Source organism: Hipposideros armiger, unplaced genomic scaffold, assembly GCF_001890085.2.
Source record: "Hipposideros armiger isolate ML-2016 unplaced genomic scaffold, ASM189008v1 scaffold_596, whole genome shotgun sequence".
In the NCBI taxonomy this organism is placed as follows: domain Eukaryota; kingdom Metazoa; phylum Chordata; class Mammalia; order Chiroptera; family Hipposideridae; genus Hipposideros; species Hipposideros armiger.
The window spans coordinates 115,915-141,120 of record NW_017731946.1 but is presented as its reverse complement, the minus strand read 5'-3'; the positions used below and the strand labels follow the sequence as shown (position 1 = coordinate 141,120).

The following is a 25,206-nucleotide window of genomic DNA, read 5'->3' as shown; positions in this document are numbered from 1 at the left end:
AAATCTTCCTTGACCTCCATCATGTGTCTGTGGCCCCTTTCCAGGGACATAAAAAGAAAATAATTTATTGTCATCCAAGTATTTAGGAAGTACTAGGGAACATCATCAAAGTTCATTATTAGATGAAAGAGGACAAATAGAAGTCAATTAAGTGATGCCAATAATCATTTTTTTAAAAAACAGATACATTAAAATATGGTTGATGGGATCCTGGAAGTAACTGGGTTAGGGGACATTTGGTCCAAACATCCGTGGACACATTGGGCCTGTGCAGACCCACCTACATAACCCCATGTACCATTACTAGGTAGGCTACCAAGGCAGGAAACATTATTATAGGCAATACAGCCACAACACACAATTATTGGATCAATGAAACATGACAGTATTTTTTACGTATTAATCCTGTAAACCCAAAGTATAAATAAGTGTTACGGGCTATCTGAACCCAGGGATGTTTTCTAAGTGTGGACGTTTTTGACAGGACCAAATATCAAGGACCATTTAGAATGGTTCAAATATGCTCATGGACGTTTTGGACAGGACTAAATTTTAAGGACCTTTGAGCATGGACATCCACAAATCCATGGATGTTTTAGACAGGACCAAAGGTCCTACAAGAAATAATTGGGCTACATGTGTCAAGACATTAAAATGTCCATAACCTCTAACCCAATCAAGGGGTATTTACCAAAAATAAATAAATAATCTAAAAGCAGGTAAAAAATTATGTACGGAGAAAGATGCTTAACAGCAGTAGATTGGTTAAAAGCCCAGGCTCGGGGCCGGCCGAGTGGCGCGATGGTTAAGAACTGGCTTGGGATGCCAGAGGACCCCGGTTCGGATCCCACATATGAGGGCCAGTGACACTGCCCTCCACAGCTAAGATGCTGAACAACAGCTCAACCTGGAGCTGGGCTGCCGTGAGGCGCCAGCAACAGCGTAGGCTGCAGCCCCTGTGGCAGTGGGTTGCCATGGGCTACCATGTGTGGCCAGCAGCCAGCGTGAGCGGCCAGCAGCCGCAGTGAGCGGCCAGCAGCTGCAGTGAGCGGCCGTCCAGAAGCTGGTGACTAATCTGCCTCGCCCGGAAAGAGCGCAATGATGGTGCCAACTTGGGCCAGTGAAGCAACATCCTCCACAACTAGATTGAAAGAACAAAACTACAGCAACTTGTCTGTTCCCCTTCCCCCAATTCCCCAGCACTGTTCCCATCCCCCCAATTCCCCAATAAAAATCTTTAAAAAAAAAAAAAAAAAAAAAGCCCAGGCTCCACAGCCAGCCTGCTAGGGTTCACTTAGAAACTTATATTTGTTAAGTTTCTTAACCTCTCTGTTTCTATATGCATAAAAGTACAAAAAAAGGGACAATATAATTACCTACTTCAAGAAGGTTTCACGAAAATTAAATGAATTAATGTATGTTACAACACTCAGCACATAGTATGCCTTCTGTGAAGGAGTGCTCACTTATTTAAAAATACTAAGCACCAATTATGTGTCAGGCACTGTCCTAGGCAGTTGGGGTGTATCAATGGAGAAAACAGATGAAGAATCCTGCCCTCTTACAGCTTACCTGCTAACAGTGGGAGACAATAAACAATATATGTAATAAGTAAACAATGGGAGTATGAAAACATGAGAGAAGCTATGGGGAAAAAATTTAAAATAGGAAAGAGTCATGGAATGGCAAGTGCTGAGGTCGCAGGGGTTGCAATTTTTAAACACTAGTTGGACTACAGCTCATTGAAAAGGTGACACTGAAGCACAGATTTGAAGCAAGTGTCAGCTGGGTGAATATCAGGAGTCAGGGTGTTCCAGCCCTGGTGAAGAACCAACACAATGGCCTTAAGGGGGAAACATGCCTGCCACGCTAGAGCCAGAACAAGGGTTATTAGAGCAGAGGGGCATGGGAAAAGCAGGAGGGAAAAAGAATCTAGGAGGTGATAAGGGACCAACTCCCGTAGGGCCAGCAGACAAATGTGCTTCAAGTGAGCTGGGGAGTCGCTGCAGGGTTTGCAGAAAACTATCCTTTCATACATTTGAAAGGATCACTTTAGCTACTGTGCTGAGAACAGAGTACAGGGGATCCCTCAGTAGGCTATTTGTGACAGAAGTGTTAGCAAATCCCTCGTCTTTCAGCACAAGAAATTGCTCTTGGATTCAGTTAACCTTTTAGCTCTGTTCCGCAGGAAACCATACAGGCAGAACATTAGCTGTGTTACTAGGCAACACTGCTTATGGTAAAAATGACCCATTGATAAATTGCTCGGGAAGGAGAGGAGCTATCAATACCTGGTGAGGTGCCAAAACCTTGGGCTTCTTTTAGTGAGGTGACTCCAATAACTGGGCCTGGGCCTTGCAGGGACCCTGGGAGCTATGCTCATGGGTTGTCATACCAGGTAATGGCTCTGTGGAACTTGGGGCCTCGAAGCCAGGTTAGCTACATACCTACCCACAGGACCCTCATTACTCACACCTAAGCTTCCCCTGGAAAGAGAGGAGAGGCGCAGAGAATAGTTCTGGCTCTTGTCTTTGTGGATAGCTACAAGGACCCCCACCAAAGTGAACATCTGATGCTTCCCTGCTGGTAAGCTGCTTCCTATCTCACATCCTCCCAAGTGAATCTCATCTTAAATGTAGCCTAGAACAATCTACAGGCCTATCAGGTTGAGCCCTGAGAAAATTCCCTGGGTAGGCACCCAGGTAAGAAATGGTAGTGGCTTGGACCAGGACGGTAGTGGTGTAAATAGAAAAAAATAGTAGGAGTATAAAGATAATTTGAAGGGGAGCTTATAGGGTCTCCTAATGAATAGAATGTGGAACGTGAGGGCAAGAATAAAGTTAGGGGTAATGACAAGATTTTTGGCCTCTGCAACTGGAAAGATGGAGTGAGAAATTTGGGAGAGGGAGGACTGGATATCAGGAGTTCAATTTTAGACAAGTTAATTTTGAGTTGAAGGTCATTCATCATCTCACTTTCTCAGTGACCCAAGATGGCTGCAGCAGCTCCTAGAACGATAAGCTCACTCACAGGACATCCAACAGAAGGGGATCACTTCATAAACTGAAGGAAACCAGAGTCCCAGCAGACTTCCTGTATGTGTCACTATGCCTAAAGCAATCATTGGCAAGGAGAATGGAACTAACACAACTGACTTTAGGCTGAACAACATTCACAAACTGCCCCCTTGATGCTGGTTGTTGGGGGGCAGGGGACCCATGAAACGCATGAGTACTGAACAAATTCCTGAACAAAGGTGGGCTTCTATTAAGAAAGGAGAGGAATGACATAGGTGCAGTGTCTGTCAAAGGTACTGTCAAGGGTATTGGATGAACCATCCACATCAATGTGAAAAATCACCCAGAATAAAAGAAGTGAGATCAGTACTATAGCACAGCTACAAAATAAGACAGGGAGCCAACAGATGAGAAAATGCAACCTACTCTCTGTTCCATGAAGAAAAGACATCGAGACAAATCCTGTGACATCTCACAACAAAAGATCCTAAATGACTTGAGAAAAAAACAACAACAAGAATTAAGAATCTGACTAAAACCAGAAACTCAGTTGTAGAAGACAGAGCAATGTCTCAAAAATTCCAGAGTGAAATCATTTTGACCTAGACTCTTACATCCAAATGATCGATCAAGTGAGAAGGCAGAATAAAGACATTTTCACACATGTAAGGACACACTACTTGAGGATCCCTAGCAAACAAGGATGAAAACCTAATAAAGTAGATGTGAGAACACAAGCTACAGTGGAAATGATCCAAGAGTGAAATGAAAAAAGTCCCAGGATGGCAGCTGTGCAGCAGAACTAGACAATAATTCATCCTATTAAAACAGAAAATTAGTGCGCTCCATGAAAGGAAGAAATGGATTCGGTTCAAAAGACGGAATAACTAAGAAGCTGGCTTAATGACAGGAATGCATGTCTCTTTTCTCAATAGAAAGAAAAGATATGTAACAAAAAACTCCAGCAGAATGCTGCTTATTGTCTACCCACACCTTTCTTCCCTTATTCCTTGCTTAAAGGAACCTAATTTTTTTTTTCTTTTTTAAGGTATCAGGTGAGAAGCACATGATTAGAGAAGGCAGCCCCTCCCCCAGGCTCATAGGATAAATCACCACAGGTCTAAACTAAGCCGGGAAACCCCCTTCTCCTTTGCCAGCCATTGGCCTGAGCAACTGCTCCTGTCCCATCATGGACAAGCGATTCAGTTCAGACCAACAAGACGTACAGGAAAGTCATCTGGAGCTTCTTGAAAGGTATTCCTCCAAGATGAAAAAAGACAGACCTGAAGAGGGTTGGGGAGCGGGGCATTGCTATAAAGGGGAGTTACTGGGTAATTGGTGAACTTGAATAGGGATGGTGTGTTAGATACCAGTATTGTGGTAGACGAGGAGATGCACCATTCACATCCGGAAGACTCACTACCAGGTGTGAGGAGCATGGTTAACCTATTGGCTTCATCAGAGTTAGCTTCAGCTTTCAAGAGAGGGTTTTGCTCTTCCCTGGATAGTTCCCATCCCATCACTGAGAAAAAGTACGCCAAGCAATTTCTGTCCAACATGGAAATCCTCTAAGGGACAATCCTGACTCCAGGGCTGCTCCTTGTGCTGGCAGACAGGGTGTCATCACAACCAGGCAGCTCCACCTGCCCAATCCTGCGTCCTCCTTTTAATTGAGTGCAATCCTATTTCTGGCTCAGCACCTGCTTCCCAGAGAACTCGACCTGTGACCATTCACAATGTCAAATTTCCTAAATGTAATCCCTCTTCCATGATCACATGAGAGAGAGTCCTTTTCTTAGGTAATATGTGGTGAAGTCAGTAAGATTAAAGACTCATGACCTCTGCAACTTTCTCTCAAAAAGTTCACCAAAATAAAAACAGCAACTATAGATGTAGATGTACAGACAAAGATCAAGAAAGGAAACAACAAATATAGCAAAATGTTTATAACCGATGAATCTAGGTGACATTTAGGCAAGAGTCCACATTACTAGTCTCACAACTTTCTTACAAGCTTTAAAATTTTCAAAAATATGTTTGTTTGTTTTTTAAGCTGAGCCATCCAGCGGCTGCTCAGCTCAGGCCGGGACAAGAACCGCTGTTGCTCAGAGCTCAAACTCTTGAGTGAGCTCTTAACCAACTGAGCCACTCGACCGGCCCTCAAAAATACGTTTTAAAGCAAGATCCAAAAGCAGCAGCACCCATTCTATCCCCTTCTTCCTGTGTTTTAGTCAGTGAGAAAAAGGTTGCTTGGAGCTAGCTACAGCAGCCACTGGCAATAAGAGAAAGGTCAGGATAATCAGATATGTCACCTGTGGTTGGACATTCTGTAAACTGCTGCCAAAAACAACCACAATAATACACCAGGAAAAACAAAAAAGCTATTCAAGGAAGTCATGGTTCAAATGTGAAAATATGTATATGTATGACATGACTTTGAGCCATTGATGGATTACAGGAAAAGAGAACCCATTTGTCTTTGATACTAGGAACATCATCCTTCTGTTGGCGTGCAGTCATGACACTGGCGTGTAGAGAAGGAAATGTAACCATAACTCACTACTCCACTCAGCAATGACTATTTGCACAATAATTAAAAAACATAGGGCCAACATAAAAAAAAAAAAAAAGCACCAGAGACTTCATTAAGGTTACAAAACAGAATGTAAACGTTTTCAGTTTGTCATTATAAAAGGTACAGCTGATAGAAGTTGGGAGATGGAGTGGGGGAGGGCAAAGAAAAAAGGAGAAGCAGCGACAAGCATAGGATTTCCATTTTGAATCCCGTAAGACTAAAAATCTCCTCTAAACACATTCTGCTTGACTCATTTTTTAAGTTTTAATGAGCTATAACTCATATACCATAAAATTCACCAATTTATTCATCATTTTTAATTAGGTTATTTGCCTTTTTTATTATTGGATTATAAGAGTTCTTTACATATCCTAGATAAAAGTCCCTTATCAGACACGACTTGCAAATATTTTCTCCCATTTCTCGGGTTGTCTTTTCACTTTCTTTTTGTCTTTTAAGGCGCAAAAGTTTTTAATGTTGGTGATGTCCAATTTATCTATTTTATCTTTTGCTTGTCCTTTTAGTGTCATATCTAAGTCTTTGCCTAACCCAAGGTCACTAAGATTTACTCATATTTTCTTCTAAGACTTTTATAATTTTAGCTGTTACATTTAGGTCTATGATCCATTTTTAGTTCATTTTTGTGGATGGTAGGAGGAAGTGGTTCAAATTCCTTCTTTTGCATGCAGATCTCCAGGTGTCTCAGCAACATTTACTGAAAAGACTCTTTCCCCATAGACCTATCTTGGCACCTTAGTCAAAAAAATATATATATATCATAGGGTTTATTCTGGACTCTCAATACTATTCAGTTGATTTCTATGTACTGACACTTTTTTAATTTAAGGTAAAATCCACATAATATAAAATTAACCATTTTAAGGTGTACAAGTCAGTGGCATTTAGAGTATTTACGATGTTTTGCAACCAACACCTCTATCTTGTTCCAAAACATTTTCATCATCCCAAAAGGAAACCTGCACCCATTAAGCAGTCACTCCCCATGCACCTGGCAACCACTAACCTGATTTCTGTCCATACGGATTCACCTGCCCTAGATATTTCCTATCAATGGAATCCTACAATATGCGATCTTCTGTGTCCAGCTCCCTTCACTTAGCAGGATGTTTATGAGTTTCGTGCACTTTGTAGCATTGATCAGTACTTCACTCATTTATGGCTGCTTAATATTCCATTGCATGGAGATACCCTGCCTTTTGGTTAGCCATTCATCAGTGAATGTACGCTTGGGTTGTTTCTACTTTTTAGCCAATGTAAACTACTATGTAAGGACCACTATGAATATTCATGTTACAAGGATTTGTTTGAGTACCTGTTTTCAATTCTTCGGGTACATAAGTATAAGTGGAATATATGCATCATATCATTATTCTGGGTTTAACTGTCTGAGGAACTGCCAAGCTGTTTTCCAAAGCAACTGCATTTTTTCACATTCCTACCAGCAATGTACAAGCGTTCATCCTTGGCAACACTTGTTATTTACTATTTCCTGACTCACTTTAATGTGACATCCAGAACTTAACACAATACTTCAGATGTAGTCTGGACGGTACAGAATCAAGTAAGACTAACACTTTTCCTTTCCTGAACCTCTTCCTCATATTAGTTCGGACTATGAATCTCTGAAGACTTTCTGTAGTCACATTACATTTTATATCCATATTGAGTTTATCACAATAATTAAAATACCTAAATTGTTTGTATTCAACCACATCTCCCTCACCCCTATAATTATGCAGCTGTTTTCTGAACCCTTACACTCAAACTCCATTATCATGTTAGCGTTGGCCCATCATTTCAGTCGGAAGTATTATGTTCAAAAGTTCACCTTAAAAAATTCATTGCATCCAAAAATTTGATAAGCATAGTATCAATGTTTTCATTCACATCATTACAAAAATATGCACAGTGACCTTCAGGATGTGATTAGAAATTTTTCCCCAGTTGTCATCAATTCATTACCCATTAATTTTTGGAGGTGCTACTTAATCAATCACATTTCCACCTAATTTTATGGTCATCCAGCCCATATTGTAAACAGAGAAAACTGTTATAAAATATCTAGCTAAAATCCAATTATACTGTATCTTCTAAGTATCTTCTAAATTCTCTTGATCCGCAGTCTAATAATCTTATCTAAAAAGAAAGTTAGTCTAACATAATTGTCTTTATTGAGTCCATGTAATACTTTCCTTTAAAAATACAATAAATCTATGTTTTTAGCACATAAAATACAATGAACTCAGATTAGATCATACTAGGTTTCAAATCACATTTTGAGATTTTTATAGCAACATTAAAATATAATACAATGAAAAAGCCGTATGTAGTACTCAAGGCAACACAGGGAAGATATCCCATGTGTTACTTCAGATTATCAAGACAAATGTATTATAAACGTACTATAATTTAACGTGATAAGTTTTTAAGATTCCACAAGTCTCCTCAACCCTATAAAGTTCAATAGGAAAAAAGTTCTCCCCATGTGTTCACAAAAAAACTAGTAAACTTTAAGAAGTTTTGTATTTCTAACAACACAGGTAATTTTATTAAAACCTATTCCCCTAGGTCCTTTACGAGTATATTCCTAGCTCAAAAATCTGCTTTACAAAGCCTTCACAAGTTATTCCAGTTTAAAATAGCCTCTCTACTTTCCCTTTCCTGATACCGACTACTATCTCTACTAGTCTGCCACCACTCTCTTCAACATTCAAGTCACCTGATGCTTGGTATTTCAAACAGTTAACTGTTTGAAAATTTACTTATTGTCTACAACAGGACCCAGTGGAGAAGAAATGTTCTCATTATTTTCTAACTTCATCACAACCAACATAGTATATAGTGCTTATGAAAAAAATTAATTCATATATTTTTCATGTAATTTTTATAAACCTATAAAGAATTAAAGTGAAAATTATCTGATAAGTCTGAAGACATTTTAGGATCCTCTGGTTCTTTGGGGTGATTGTAACGTGGTATCTAAAAGGGACAGCAGGGTCAAGGAGGAGGTTCCCCAAATGAGGCGGCTCTGTGCTCATTTCAAGGTAGGGGGCAAAGAGGCAGGAAAGAAATGAAGATACAGAAGGTGAAAGAAAATGTGAAAAGAATAAGATTCCAGGGCTCAAGTGAAGAGAAATAAAGGATATCTTTCTTTCTGAATAAGGGAAAACTAGGTACAGAGATATGCTGAAGTAGACACAGGTTAAATTCAGCAGACTGTATTAAGAGAGAATTTAGCTCCTAAACTGTATTCAGTAAGTACCATATCAGTGTCCTGCTGCTCTGACGACAAACTACCACAAACTTAGTGGCTTAAAACAACACAGATTTATCATCTTACAGTTCTGGAAGTCAGAGGTCAAAAATAGGTCTTACTCAGAGCAAATCAAAGTGTCGGCACAGCTGCATTCCTTTCTGGATGCTCTAAGGAGAATCCGTTTTCTTGCCTTTACGGGTTACACAGAGGCTGCCCCCATTTCTTGGCTCACGGCCCCCCTTCTACCTGCAAAGCCAGCAGTGGCAGGCTGATTGCTTCTCATAAGGTCCTCTCTCTGGTTCTGACTATTCGGCCTCTGCTTCTTCTTTTAAAGACTCTTGTGATTACATTAGGCCCACCTGATAATCCAGGGCACTCTCCCTATTTGAAATTTAGCTGACGAGCAACCTTAATTCCATCTGAGACCTAAATTCCCTTTTGCTATGTAATGTAACACAGCATTCACAGGTTCCAGGGATTAAGATGTGGGCATCTTGGGGAGGCCATTATTCTGCCTGCCACAAGCACTATTCTAGGTGTTTCTTTTCTTTTTATTTAATCCTTACAACAATTCTGTGACGGAAATCATCTTTTGCTCATTTTAAATATGAGGAATCTGAGGCTACCCGATGGCACCATTAGACACTTTAAATAACTTGACTCAAACTTCCAGGCTTATAGGCAATGCTAGTATGTTTGTGGAACTGAACCAATGGAACCAGGATTCCGACAGCACTGGTCTGTTTCTAAAGCCCTCCCTATTCTTTTTCTATCTGCACGTGCACATGCATGCTAGCGTAAAGGGGAATGTACACAAAGTAAGGCTTTTCTTGCCACCGAATGCAACCAAATCCATCTCTCCTTTCACCACTTTATATTTGAGATCTCTGTGCATGATTCCATTTAAAGAAAGGTTTTTAAACCTCTACACACCATGCCACATTCCATTTAGGCTTTGGTGTATGAGAAGAGGTCATATGTTAAGGAACAAGGCTAAAATTATGCGAAAAAGTTAACATCAGATGTCAAAATCCAAAGTATTGATGTATCTCTGGTCCTCTCTTACCAATTTTAGATGAATTACAGAATTTAAATTTGTAGAATTTAAATTTCTTCCTAAAATGTACAATTTTAGATTCCAAATTTGAACATATAAATTACTTTTAAAACTATTTCAGATAAATTCTCCCAGGTATAAAATATTGATTAGAAATTATCAATATTTTGATAATTTTAATATATCTTAACACATATAACCCATCATTTTTCAGAATCCCATCAATCATATAGTAACATATCCTGTTTTAAAAAATGGCTTTTGGGATGATATAACTGATTTCCAGGTATCCCTTCGCATCTAATAATGAACTCTTATAATGTTCCTTGGCCCTTCCCTAAACACTTGGGTAACAATAATTTTCTTTTTATGTCCTGAAAAATAAAGATCAGGGAAGGAGACTGTTACTAACAGCAGAAGCCTAGGTGTTAAATGGTTTGCAAATGTGTTGACTGAATTTATACCTCTAGAGCAGCTATTTTTAATCTTTTGTGGGTTATAGCCTCTGCTTTGAGAACCTGATGAACCTATGGACCTCTCACTAAAAGTGCACATGAACACATACTCAAAATTTTTCGTACTACTTATTTTATTGCATTTTAAATTGATTACCAACACAGCCATATAAAACCAGTCTTTGCAAGGATATCTGTGTGTCTCATTTTTGGTTTTGTGCCAAAATTTGCTACACCCAGGAATAAAGTCCAAAGTATGCAATAAAACAAACTAAACTTTATTTTTGACAACTAGTTACCAAAGTAGTGATGACTGCTGCCTGTAGAGACTCTGGCACCAAAGCACAGTTCTGGGAGAAAACTCATCTCTCTTACATTATTCTCCAAGAAAAGGTGGGGAAAACATAGATGGTTAGAAGGCTCAGGTCCTAACAGTAAGAGAAGAATAATGTTGACTGAATTTAATGAGCGTAGCTTTGCTCATTTTAAAATGAGCAAAACAGTAACATTTTATACTTGTATACGCTTCTAAAAGGAAAGATATGGTTTCAGAAATTGGGATGTATTAAGATACATTTTAAGTATTTGGGGGGAAAAAAAACTCATACCACACCTACTATGTTCCTACTACTTAATCAAAGTGTATTATATTCAAAGTAGAGTACATGCACCCTTCAGAGGCAGGGTGATCAAGTCAATGGGGCGAAAGAAAATACTAGATTATATATGAGGTCTGACAATTAAGTTGGCAAACTTGTTGCAACAATGTCGCTAACGTTTTTATGACATCAGAAGGATTATTCATTAGGAATTTGTGCCAACTAGACAAAGAGTTAACCAAGTTTACTATTTGGAAGTGCTGAAAAGGCTGTGTGAAAAAGTTAGACAACCTGAACTTCTCACCAACAATTCATGGCTCTTGCATCACGACAATGCACCAGCTCACATGGCACTGACTGTGAGGGAGTTTTTAGCCAGTAAATATTTAACTGTATTGGAACACCCTGATCTGGCCCCCAATGACTTATTTCTTTACCTGAAGATAAAGGAAATATTGAAAGGAAGACATTTTGATGACATTCAGGACAGCAAGGGTAAAACAACAACAGCTCTGAGGGCCATTCCAGAAAAAAAGAGTTCCAAAATTGCTTTGAAGGTGGACTAGGTGGCTGGCGTCAGTGCATCGCTTCCCAAGGGGAGTACTTCGAAGGTGGCCGTAGTGATATTCAGCAATGAGGTGTGTAGCACTTTTTATAGGATGAGTCCGCAAACATAACTGTCTGACCTCATACATATGTGTCATCTTAAATTTGAAATTTGAGCTTAGACCATTCAGTATGTGAGACTGACACCTGCATCAGGCTACTTAGGTCTTGCAGCCTTGATGTGACGTATGCTGGACACCATAGGTTAGCTAGCTCACTTGACCTCCAGTCTACTTATGCACAATTTGAAAAGCACTGTTTTGGTTGTGTGGGGGCCAAGCACAGTTGTGGAAATATGATATTTCTCCACAACATCATTCCAGTGTCCATTCTCCAGCTTTTTGGGTGACAAGAAGCAGTGTGACAGTAGCGGCAGCAGCTGAGGCTCCTGGATTGGACTTCCTAATCTGTATCGCAACTATGGGTCTGTCCTGCAGTTTCCAGGGCATCTGGAGGCAAGTGCAGCAGAGATGGCACACACTCTGGATTCCAGCAGAGCTCCGGGGTGCCTTCAAAGCTCCCCTTGTGGGTGACCTCTGTACTGCCACCGTAAAACCTGCTGTGAGGTCCTGCTAACAATTCTGTGAGCACCTAATACCCTGTATTAAGTCTCTTCTAGCTTAAAATACTCAGAAGGGTTTGTCTGTGACACTGAATACACACAGTATCACAGTAAGTACAAGTCTCCTACAGGAAAGGTGGCAGTTTCACATCCTGGAGGGGTCATTTATGATGTCCTCACCTGTCTGTTCACTTTCAGCACACTGCAACATCCTGCAGCCTACATGGGCCTCACTCAGTTATTGGCATATCTCATTAGAATTAGATCTCTCACTAATGGATTTTTAAAAGATTTTTGCAAAGAAAGGCAGATAAAACATAACGTTAGTAAAGCAAAATACAGGCAAGCAACAAGAACGGTAGAACTGACAACTGCCTGTTACCAATACCAAAAACTGTAAGGTAAAAAAGTGATTACCTTGTAAAATGTAAAACTATAAAACTTTTAGGAAAAAAGGAAAAAAATCTTTGAGACCTAAAACGAGGTGAAGACTCTACAGACATGACACCACAAATACAATTCATCAAAGAAAAAAAATTATTAAATGCAGTACTTGAAATTTAAAACTTTTTTGCTCTATAAAAGACCCTGTTATAAAAATGAAAAGACAAGCTATGGATGGGAAGAAAATTTCTGCTAACCACCTATCTGACAAAGGACTTTTATCTAGAATATATAAAAAATTCTCAAGACTCAACAATGAAAAACAATCTAATTTGCTCATTAGGAAAACAATTTGCACATTTTAATTTGCAAATTAAAAACACAATGAGATATTACTACACAACCATTAGAATGACTACAATTTTTAAAACAGTGAAAATACCAAATTCTGCCCAGCATATGAAGAAACTGATCTTTCATACATTGCCAGTAGGAATATACAGCCACTCTAAAAAATAGTCTGGCAGTTTCTTAGAAAACTAAACAGGTTTACAATACAACCCAGCAACTGCACTCTTGGGCATTTATCCCAGAAAAATGAAAACTTTTGGTCACCCAAAAACCTGTACACAAATGTTCACAGCAGCTTTATTCGTAACACCCAAAAACTGGAAACAACTCATATGTTTTTCAACAGGTGAATACAGAAACTGCGCACTGTGGTATATCCATACAATGACTACTACTCAGCAATAAAAAGAAATGAACTACTGATTCTTAGGACAACCTGGATGGTTCTCTAGGTCATTGTGCTGAGTGGAAAAAAGTCAATTTCAAAAAGATGCACACAGTATGATTCCATTTATATAACATTCTCAAAATGACACAATTACAGAGACAGAGAACAAATTAGTGGTTGCCAGGAAATAGAGATGAGAAGGGTGAGGAAGAAGGGGACCTTGGGCTGCATGAGGGAGTTTCTTGGCAGTGAGGGAAATGCACTGTATCTCGATTGTGGTGGTGATTAAATGAATCTACACATGAAATGTTATCAAATTACACAGAACTACACACACGCATGCACACACACACACACACACACACACACATGAATGACTGCATTAAAAATCAAGAAATTTGAATATGGCTACTTCATTAACAGTATTATACTAATTAATGTCAGTTTCCTGGTTTAATGTTGTTATTATATTTTGTTACGTAAGATGTTACAACTGGAGGATGCTGAATGAAGCTTACACAGGACTCCCTGTACTTTTTGCAACATCCCATGAGTCTAAACTTTTTCAAAATAAAAAGTTTTTTTAAGCAATGACATTCAATCGTACTTATTTTTAAAATTACTAATATTAAGTGGAATCAAAAGCATGGAAATAATACATTTTAAAATGCTTATCATCTTTGTCTCATTATTTTTGGTTAATGTTTTATGTACATATGTAATATACAGTTTACAACAAACTTACACATATTAGGAACAGACAATTTTTTTATACTGTTAGGTGTAACAAAATTTTTGCAGACCTCTGTTATAGAGGCTACAAAAGTCTAAGATTCTATCTATCCCTTAAAATTTTTAGTTAGGTAAGCATATGCTAAAACAGTAAGAACAGTGAACTGAAAATCAAGACCTCAATTCTGTCCACAGTTTAAAAAAGTCACAATCTCATTCTTGTCTACAAAATGTTAGAACTGTGTTACATCATTCCCAAGGCCATGGCAGCTCTGAAAACACGACTCTATGAGTTCCACCAGAGGAAAAAGTGCAACATTCATAAAGAAATCTATGCCTAAAACTCTAATCGGTACTGACTGAAAGTATACTAAGGGTTCAGTATTGCCAGAAATATTAAATACAAGACATAGTTCTAAGCTGTCAACAGAAACACAGAAAAAGGCATCAATGAAGATAATTTTACCTCAAAGAAAATACTGGGTTGTCAGAAAAGTCATGACGCATTTTTGCAACGAAAAACATAGAAAAAAATACATCACGAGTTTTCCAACAACCAAATAGATTACCAAAAGATCCAGTTTAAACAAAAATATCTAGAAAACAGGTACATGTGCCTATTTTACATGCATCCTCACAGTTCTTTAGGGCCTCTAATTTCTGCTCATAGAATAATATTAGGCTCTGTTTTACAATAAGTATCTTGGTGTACACACTTGGGCTTGTGATGGGTCTTGCAAGAAATAGAATATCAAGACATCTGGAAAAAAATTATTCTCCATCCACATCCACTTAATGAATTATTTTCATCCACTTGAGTTACACTTACTAAGAATTTTAAGAGGTCCATTATTCAGGAGAAGTCTGGCATCTACAAGAAGATAATTACACCACCCTGTATATCACCTTCTGCTATCCAGAAACATTGCCTACCTGCAACACAGGGCAACGCCAGGAAAGAACCAAGAGTCGTCTAAGCAGTAAAAACCAACAAACCGAGGTCCTCGCACTAATGCTCCATGCACAGGAAGTCCTTTGGCTCTCCACCAGGAGCCTTCTATCATTTTTATCCACCATTCAACAAGTGTGGTTATGGCTTCTATTCTCACAGCGCACGGAAAATATCACATTAGAAAGGCAAGGAAAGTTCTACAAGGAGGTGTGATGAGAGCAAATAGACAGCAAAAGAGATACAGATGACAGTAAAGTAATAAGCAAGTCAACCCCAAACACCAGATATGATTCAGAAAGGAATGGTTTCACCAACAAATAAACAAAATATGGCGGTGGTCTGTATATTGCTGACTGAGGAGACCAATGGCTGGAGGTTCTTCTGTAAATAAATTGTTATGGTTCCCTGACCCAAGACACATAAATGGAACCACAAAAATATTTTTTTACCAGTATTATCGACAGCATAATCCATCTTCAACTTTTAAATGGAAAACAAAACTGCAAATTGCATTTAAATTCTCTTTTCAGCATTCTTTAGTATTGAACTAAATTAACTAAATTATATCACATCTGAATGTTACCATGAAACAGGCATACCAAAAAAATAAGCAGAACAAAATAAAACAAGGAATCCTGAGAAGTTGAAATATGTTGAAATCCATTCAGGCAAGCATACATGCAAATATTTTATGACCTCAAAAATAAGGCTACATTGCAGTAAGCGAACAAACTATTATCCCTTTCTCATCAATTCCCAGTCGCCCCTTTAAAAACAAAAGCACTTTAACCTCTCTGAAGTATGGATGCTCTGAAATAGAGATTATCTTACAATTGCTGTCATGCAACAGCAGGATGTAGTTGGTGAAAACCTTATGCTGACATCTCCTGGAAAGATCAAGAAAGCGGCAGCATCAAAATGTCGTAGGTTTGATGATCAAAAATGACCATTCAAAATAATCTTAAAAAGACAAAGACATGATCAGAAGCTTGTAAAACTATAGTCGATGGAGAGAATTACAGAAAATTCTCAAAAACAAAAGGCATCCTTTTACTTTAAAAGACAGTACATATAAGGGCCGGCTGAGTGGCTCAGTTGGTTAAGAGCTCGCTCAAGAGTTTGAGCTCTGAGCAACAGCGGTTCGAGTCAGCCCGAGCTGAGCAGCCGTGAGCTGCCAACAGGTGGCGGGATGGCTCAGCTAAAAAAAAAAAAAAAAAAAGACAGTACATATAAAGTACTTATCACGTTAACTTGGTAAGTATTCAATAAATGCTACCCTGATTATTACAAAAAAACAAAAGGACTAGTAAAGCTGATGAAAATATCTATGATCATAGTGATCAAGCAATCAATAAGCACTTATGCAGTGCCTTTGAGGTCACCAGCATTGTGCAGGGGCAGGTTCCTCACGAACCCTCAACAAAGCACTATTTTTGATCAAGTAAGTGGTGAGCTACACAATCCAAGTACAACATGTTGAACCAAAGGTAAACATCACATTATATTCAGCAGTGATTAGAATTTCCTAAGTACTTTCAACTTCTTTTAAAGTACTGTCCTTTAGGCCCAGTATGCAGAACTGGAGACATAAATTGTTTACTTGAAGAGTCACCAAATGATTAAATGAATATAAAGGGTCACCCACATGAGTTTTATGATTTTCAGAGGGGGGAAAAGTCTATTTTCCCACTACTCTCCAGGCGTGGGTAGAATAAGGATTTAGATAAATTCCCTTTTAAAGAAAATCTTTCTAAACTTGGCGCCACACACATCTTGAAAGGACCCTCTTCCACTTCTGGAATTTACACATTGAGAGGGACCAATTCATACAGGAATGCACATTTACTATAATGCTATTTTTCATTGTTATGAAATGTCCAGAACAGGCAAATGTACAGAGATGGAATGTAGACTAGGGAAAGGAAGGGAGATTGGGAAGGGGATGAAAAAGTTCTACAATTGATTGTGGAGGTGGCGCACAACTCTGGAATATACTGAAAATCATTGAATTGCATACTTTAAATAGATGAGCTGTATGGTACGTAAGTTATGTCTCAATAAAGCTGTCATTCTGAAACTTGAACTCTTCACAAAACTTGACAAATCCCTAATTGCTGCACTATGGTCAAACTCCACAGGATATACCCCTCTGTGAGACAGTCTTCCTGGTCTAGTTGACCCCATCACTGACAGTCCTACAAGGTCCCTTTCTTAACAATCCAATTCTTTCCCCACAAACACACAGATCAAGCAACAGACATTTGGGGGGGGGGATCCATTTTGTAAAAGTTAGAAATACTTAATTCTGTATTTTAATACAAGTGATTTTTCAAAATACAGTAATACCTTGGTTTGTGAGCATAATTCATTCCAAAAACAAACTACTTGTATTGCAAGACATCGCTCGTTTACCACATTAAAATGTATTAGAAATGTTTGCTCGTCTTGCGGAACACTCGCAATCCAAGTCACTCGCAATCCAAGGTTTTACTGTAATTATTTCTTTAACATTAAAAATTCTGACACAGACATCTATTTATTATAGCACTGAGTTTAAAAGAATGTGTTACTACTCCATCAGCAAAATATGAATTATCTGTTAGAAGACAGATGTAGTCTCATAATGGCAAGCTTTGAAATAGATGATCCCTGTAGGGTATAAGCAAAGACACACCAATGTTTGTAGAATTCCAGAAATATTCTGCCACATAGGAAGAGCAGTAGCACTCACACATTTCCTAGGCAGAGCAGTAGCACTCACACATTTAACAGGCTCCATGGACCCCAACCCACCTCCCATGGAACACCAGGTCTGTTTGCTAGGACGCTTCAGAAGAAGCTATGTAGAACAATAAACAAGAGTGAAGAATACATTCACCTAAGCTGGCACTGTTTTCGCTGCCTTTGAATCACATGTACCACTCGGTCTCTAGAGAGGCAGACTTAACCTCATCTTCAATGCCTACCATGGTGCACAAAGTAGGTGCAATTCTCAATAAAAATTTGCTTAATAAATGAAGATTTCTCAGCTAATTAGGCCAACTGGCTACTTGCAGCTGGGCTTTCTAGTCCCCTCCAGGACCAGCTTAAAGAAGCACCTGAACAATAGAATCTTATCACTACTTCATCAGCCTAAGTAAGTTCTTGCCCCTTTTTTTATGAGCAACTGCAGAGTTAGAGACAAGCCTCTGCACATTCCTTCTTTGGCTACTGTAAGAAGTGCCTGTTGGCAGTTTCAAAGTAATTTTTAATGCTCTCTAGAGATAAGAAAAGTCAAGAAATGAAAAAAAATTGTGCTTAGAGTATGTACTCCAAATGTATTTTAGGGTAAATAACGGCAAACTGTTCAGGGACACAGATTTTGATCAATTTTTTAAATGATTATGAACTCTATGTTTTGAATACAAACATACTCGTGGCAGCCTTACATAGCTCAAGGAAAGATATAAAAGAGCCAGAATTACTGAGCCTGGAAAAATTTAGTAAGTGTACAAAAACTGATTGCCTTTCTCCATTCCCAGTAAACACAACTTACTAATTAAAATTTTCAAGCATGATAGTATAAAGCAGTACTATCTAAAGATAATAAACGGGGAAAAATCTAGAAGAATAAACACCAAACCATTACCAATAGTTATAATGCGATAAGGGCAGTGTTATAAGAGTACTTTTAATTTCAAATTATACATTTTGGGCCGGCCGGGTGGCTCAGTTGGTTAGAGCGCAAGCTCTGAGCAACAGGCTGCCAGTTCAATTCCCACATGGGCCAGTGAGCTGCGCCCAAGCTGAGCTGCTGCTGAGATGCCAACAGGCAGCCGGATGGCTCAGCTGGTGAGAGTGCAAGCTCTTAACAAGGTTGCAGATTCAACTCCTGCATGGGATGGCGGCCTGCGCGGCCGCTGCCACCCCCCCACACCCCCACCCAAACTAGATTGAAAGCGGAGACTGGACTAGGAGCTGAGCTGCACCCTCCACAACCAAGACTGAAGAACAACAACTTGACTTGGAGCTGATGGGTCCTGGAAAAACACATGTTCCCTTTTCCAATTCCCCAATAAAAATCTTTAAAAAAAAATTATACATTTCTTTCATATTAATATTTTTAAATGAGCATGTGATATTTTGGTGGTAAGGAAAATTTTTTTCCTTTAAACACACATACACTTTCCCCCACTCACCCCCCCCCAAAATTTGAACTTCTTAATAGCTTATGGTTTTACAGAATACTAGTAGCCTAATAAAACTGCTCAAGGACTTTAGACAAGTTAAAAAAAAAAAAAAAGCGGGGGGAGCTCTAACTTTTGTTAATGGTTTTTACAGAAGGCCACAATCTAATGAAGAAATAAACACATAACCATACTGTAAGTCAGAGCATGGCTTATACTGTAAAAGGGTTTTATAGAAGCAAGAGGAAAGAGTAGTCACTTATGACTAGAACAGAAAAGCTTGTAGACAAGGTGACATTTGAGCTGGGTTAGATGCATGATTGGTCTGGTGAAGTAACAATAGTTGAAATTCAGAGCACATGCTCTGCCCCCCACCCAAAACATTTTATAGATAAAAATATTTCAAGTAGAAAACATACACCCAACCTATCCCCAAACATACTTTATTTTTAAAATTTATTATATATATATATATATATATATATATATATATATATATAATCTGCTATATAAAAGAATGAAAACTTTCTCACTTCATCTAGGTTCTTCTGTTATCCACTATTCCTTTACCATTTTGGCATGAATATTGTGTTGCTGTTACTCTGCACCTGTTATTGCACTAAGATACACACAGTCTTTCTCCTATGGATGATAACTCTGTATCTTCCTAGTATACTGTATACTTTTGAGAATAATGACTGTCATCCATTTCTATTTTATCTTCCCATAATACTCCTTAAATAAATGGGTACTCAACAGATGCTGACAGACTAAACCTAGTTCTAATAACTGTGACAAGCTATCACTGTCACGAAAGATATCTGTGGAACAGATATTATAAACAATTAAATCACATTTCTGTACACAAAACAAAAAGGTTAATACATCTTCCTCCAGATAATGAACAAGCTGTTGTTTGATGCAACTTGTTTAGAAAGGTGTTTATTAAAAAAGTAAAAATTAGTTTCTCAAGCAGCCTCTACAGAACATTATCTTTTTCTGTCACAGACCTAAGACAACATATGAATTGGGCACTAGAAAGGTACTAGGTGACACAGTGAACTTGCTCAAAAATGGAAGGCAGTCCTAGTTCCCAAAGATCTCAAGGGACAATTCGCAACTCAAAAAATGTTTTGGCAATGTGTGTATATATACATATAAGACAATATGTTTAAAACAATGTGAAAAGCTCACAGGAAAAATATGTTTTCCAGGAAACATAATCTAGATATTTCAAAGATAATTCTTTCTGGATTTTTTTTTTTAATGTGTGCTCTTTTAAAGGTTCAGAAATTCTATTGTTTAAATAAGCTGGTAAGTAAACAAAGACAGAAATTTCTAAACTTGTTTTAATCTTCTACCTTCTGTTATGAAATGGAAAGGAAGATTATGCCTGTAAGCTGGCCTGGCATCCTTATCACAGAAGAGGATTAAGGAGAGCTGGGTGGGGGAACATTAGGTACAATGTCAGATACTATCAAGATTACTACAGCATGGTGATTGTAGTCAATAATATTGTAACAACTATGTATGATGACTTATGAGGATAATCACTTTCTAAGTTATATAAATGTCTAATCACTGTTATATACCTGAAACTAATATAATATTGTAGGTCAACAGTAACTGGAAATTTTTTAATTTTAAAAGATTACTACAAAAGATCATGTTTTTGTGTGTCTGCATTTCCTAAATTCTGTGGGAAGAATAGAGCAACTCAAACATTACCTGAAATTGGTTTTCAGTTTCCCAAGTATAGTTTCTCTTGTTGTTATTGCTAAGCCTGTGAACTTATGTTCCACACCACTCAGAAAGTTACTAAATAGTGAGTTAATCAATGACGACTTTGGGAAGTATTACTTAGTATTGCTTTAAAAAAAAATTTTTTTTTAAACCCACTGGGCCTGGTGTTCCCGCAAAATTCACTCTTGTACAGAAATCATTTTACAAAATAACTCAGAAAGGAAGACAAGACAGGATGGAATGCTATTTTTGATAATGAGTAGCAAAAAAGACTACAGAATAACACACCCACTGCTACTTTGTTTATAGGGCTGTAACTTGCACATGCAAGTACTCTACAAAGTATTGTGCAAGAAGAAACTGTCAAAAATGCATGCTTATGAAAAACATTCCTTTTCTAAGTAAGGTCTCTAACAAGGAATGTGCTGTTTCTAAATATGACTTCTTTAGCAAGTATTGACAGGTACACCTTAGCAATAATGCTCAAGATGAAAAAAACCTCTTACACTTGTTTTATCAGTAGTAAAAGTTGCTGTTACTAATGATAATTCCTGAGTTCAATAGAAGTTAACTTTACGGAAAATATGTTAGGCAGAAAAGTATTTTTACAAAACTAACTTCATTTCTATCAAAAGTCTATTTTTTCCTAATCTCATAGACCCTAGCAGCCTGGTTTTCTTTTTCCTTTTCCTCCTACAAGAGCCTCCTCTAGTTAGTAGAGAAAATACTTTCCACAGTTCAAAGGTTAAGGCAAATTTGGCTCTACATAGAGCTCTTCCCCTCACCAGCACAGCGCCCCCCCCTTTTTTTTTCCTTTTCAAATTATCTTGACCTGAGAGTTTAATGTTCCCACATAATTGCAAATCCACGAAAGAGATTTTATGTGCGGAGGAACGAAACTGGGGATGGGAGCAAAGACCCACAGCAACCAAGAACCACTTCGCCCTAGAAATCAGCCTCTCCAGAACGCAGGATACGAGCTTATGCCCAAAGAACCTGCCGCCCAGAAGCCACAACTTCCATCAATCGGGGGGAAAAAAAAAAGTTGCAAGAAGAGCTCAGCAGCGGTGGGAAACTGAGGCAGTCTGCGCCGGTGAGGGCTGAGAGCAACCGAGACACTCAACAGGCCCCGTCCGCCCTGGGGCGGTGGCTGGGGCGTCTGTGGGGCTGGCTCCGACTCCAGGTCTGGGGGTGCACAGCCGGCCCGAAAAAGCGCGGGCACAGCGCCCGCATCCGCACCCCTCCCCACCACCGCGAACAGTGGGCGGAGAGACGAGTAGAGGAAAAGAGGGACAATGCTGGGCCGGGCTGGCGATTCCGCACGCTCCACGGGTCCCCAGCACCCCTTCCGCCCCGGGCCGCCAGCTGCCGCGCCAAGTTTGCTGCTCCGCCCTCCCTTCTCGGCCCGGGCGGCGAAGCGGCGGCCGCCGATCTCCCCCCACCTCGCCGCCACCGCCTTCCTCCCCGCGGGGCGGCTCCGGGGAGTCCGCGAGGAGGCGGCGCGCGCGCGAGCCGAATGGGTCCAGCGAAGGGAGCCGGGCGCGCTGGGGAAAGCCGGGAGCTCGAGGGGAGGCGGGCGCGCGACGGGAAGGGAACGCGCAAGGAAGCGGCGCGCACGAAGGGAGCAGGGCGCGCCGGGGAGCGAGGCGCGCGGCGCTCCCCGAGGACCCGCTGCCTCTCCGGCGGATTTTCGAATGAGGTGGGGTCTGCGCCGCGGTTTAGCGTGCGTTACGAGTCTTCACCCCGGAGGCACAGCTTGCCAGCCATCCTGGCCCGCCCTCCCCTCGGCTCCCATCAGGAAGGGCAGCGGGGCGAGGGCCGGCGACCTCGTCTCCCGCCAGGTCTGGGGCCGCGGATCGGCGGGCATCCGGGCGCCAGCGCCTGGCGCTGGAAGAGAAAGTGAAATGAAGCGCCTTTCCCCAGGCAACACCTACCCGTCCCTAGTCCAAGTGCAGCTGCCTCCTCCTCCGGCCGCCGCTGGTCCCCGCCCTCGGGCCCCAGGCTCGTTCTCTTGACAATGGCGCGTCCCCTTTAAGGAATAATCCTATCGGAACCGATCTGTGGTTAAACCTCCCTCCGACTCTGATTTTATCCGGATTTCTCTCTCTCCCCCGGAGCCCGACGGGCGCTCGGCTGTACTGCGAGCTCTTCCCACCCCTTCCCCACCCCGCCCACTCCCTCGCCTTTCTGGTTGGTGAGAAACACTACAACAGGAACAGCAATCCTCTCATCCCACTGGCCAGGTAGGCCGCCATTCAGCGCTATCCCCACCCCAACTCCACCCCTTCTCCCGGGTTGGTCGTGCCTCTAATCACTCTCTGTCCTCTATTCTATCGTTGCTTTGGAGAACTGACAGTCAAGGCTCACCCTCCCGCCTCCGGAAAGCGAACTTTATTTTTATTGGTAAAAGGACATCTTCCTGTGTACCTGATTGGGCAAGGAAGGAGTTAGTCTGCACGCCCCTTACCCATTATCGCTCTCCCTTTATGGGTACGAGAAATACAGCCGCAAAGTCCCCCCTACTTTTCCTTCTTCTAAACGCCTTTCCCTTTAAATATTGGTAGGGGTCGTGGACAAAATCACAACCTGTATTAGAGAAAGCCGGAAAGGGAGAAGAGAAAAATTCAAAATCTTCTCCAAATGAGTAATATATCCGGAGCTGGAACCTCATCCAGTGAATGGAGTGGATAGAATGAGTTAGAATACCTGAAATTCTCGTACTAACTCCTCCTGAGATTTACTCAACAAGTTTTTACTCGCTGTACACTCTACTCCTACAGTAGATTCCACGGACATTTCGCTACCCTGAAGAGCTTTAACAAAGCTATCTGCAAACCTGGAGGTGTCCTTGTTTGTCTCGCAATCGTTCATCTTTAAAAAATATTTTAAATAATTTTCATTAATAGTTCCGTTTAATTCACGTCCTCTGTGTTGTCTTGGCGTTTGTCACAAGAGCTAAGTTTCTCTTCTGAAAAGATTGAATAGATGGTCCCCCTCATGCCAATCAAAGTTGATGACGTCTGTCCCCCTTGCTAGAGCAAAGGGAGCCCAGGTTGAGCCCAAGCAAGCACAAGAAGGTTATTCCCTGAGGGAAAGGAGCTTGGCACTGGATGCTTAAATTAACCCTGCAGCAAAACCTCACCACGAAAAGAGAAATTCTGCGGCAGCCTCGTGGGTGCGTTAGCATGTCCTCAGTTTACCACCGACGCTGTAAGAACCGAAAGGGTTGTTACTACTAAAATTGGGTACAGTTAGTACTTTGGTACCCGTCTGAGAATGTTAGGGGAAAACGTTTAAGTTTTCCAATGAAGTCTGAGACTTTGGACCTCAGAATATTTAGTACATTTGCAGTGATAGCCCAGCAGAACCCAATAAGGTGGCAGCGCTCAGTAGTACCCTAGCAGGAGGTTTAGCGCCAGAAAAGGAGAAATAAACATCGGAAGTCAATAGGACTTCTCCGAGACTGCAGGTGAAAAATCTCCTGGGGGAGAGCCATAAATACTAAAGAGTGAGAAAAGGAAAACATTGTAGATGGTTTAGGTGTTTCTAGTGGGGCAAGAGACTAGGAAATATCTGGGTCATATTTATACAGCCTTCACAGATACATATCTCATTGTCTGTAACTAAACCCCTATTTTCAGCCTCTTCCGTTTGTTTTTTGGTGGTTACTTTTTTCCTCTAAAGTCAAGGTACAGTGACACTCCTGGTTTTCTCCTGATTTACTACTCTCAAATTTTGACACTGCTTCTGGGTTCTAATATTCTATATTAGAAGATAATCAGAATAAGAATATTCCATATTCTAATATGATCTTGAAATAAAGACACCTACCCTAGTATTTCAGATGTGTACACAACTGCAAGTTTTTGTCCAAGGTCTAGGTGATGTTTTCAAGTTCTTTGTAAAACACGTGCTCTATGATGTCCAGATTGTTTTGTTACACTAGCACATTGGACTCATAACTCCAGAGGACAGTCTGTAGTAACCTCTAGATTCTCTTCCTTACACTTAACCAACCATGCTGAGATCATCACCCTACAAATATAATTTATATTATTTTTTCTCTGTTTCACACTTGCCCACAATAGGATTATTTATCACTTTTTAGCTCATAACACCCAGCCTCCTGGTACTAATACTCCTATTGGTATTTCACATTGAGGAAGAATTAGAAAATCTGCAACCCTAGAACTTCCAATATGTAGATCATTCTAAAGAATGTTCAGTGTTATTAAACACAGCCCCAATTCTAATCCTGGAGAAATTTACAATTTGCACTTTCCCCTTCAGAGGTATTTTATCTAGTACTTTCATTTCCCATCTCTAAGCCAAATCCCCATTC

The 25,206-nt window shown here is 40.1% G+C and overlaps 2 protein-coding genes across 2 annotated transcripts in view; one reads left to right on the top strand and one right to left on the bottom strand.

Annotated features, from left to right (window-relative positions):
* Window positions 1-23,029, bottom strand: part of FRYL (FRY like transcription coactivator) — a 246,267-nt gene extending 223,238 nt beyond the window's left edge. The window contains exon 1 of the mRNA XM_019624634.1: window positions 22,799-23,029. The gene's annotated coding sequence lies outside the window, so the exon portion shown is untranslated. The remainder of the gene's footprint in view (window positions 1-22,798) is intronic.
* Window positions 1-25,206, top strand: part of LOC109371867 (uncharacterized) — a 48,652-nt gene that overhangs the window by 1,314 nt on the left and 22,132 nt on the right. The window contains exon 2 of the mRNA XM_019624617.1: window positions 21,814-22,563. Within this exon, the coding sequence (XP_019480162.1) occupies window positions 21,814-22,563 (750 nt within the window). The remainder of the gene's footprint in view (window positions 1-21,813; window positions 22,564-25,206) is intronic.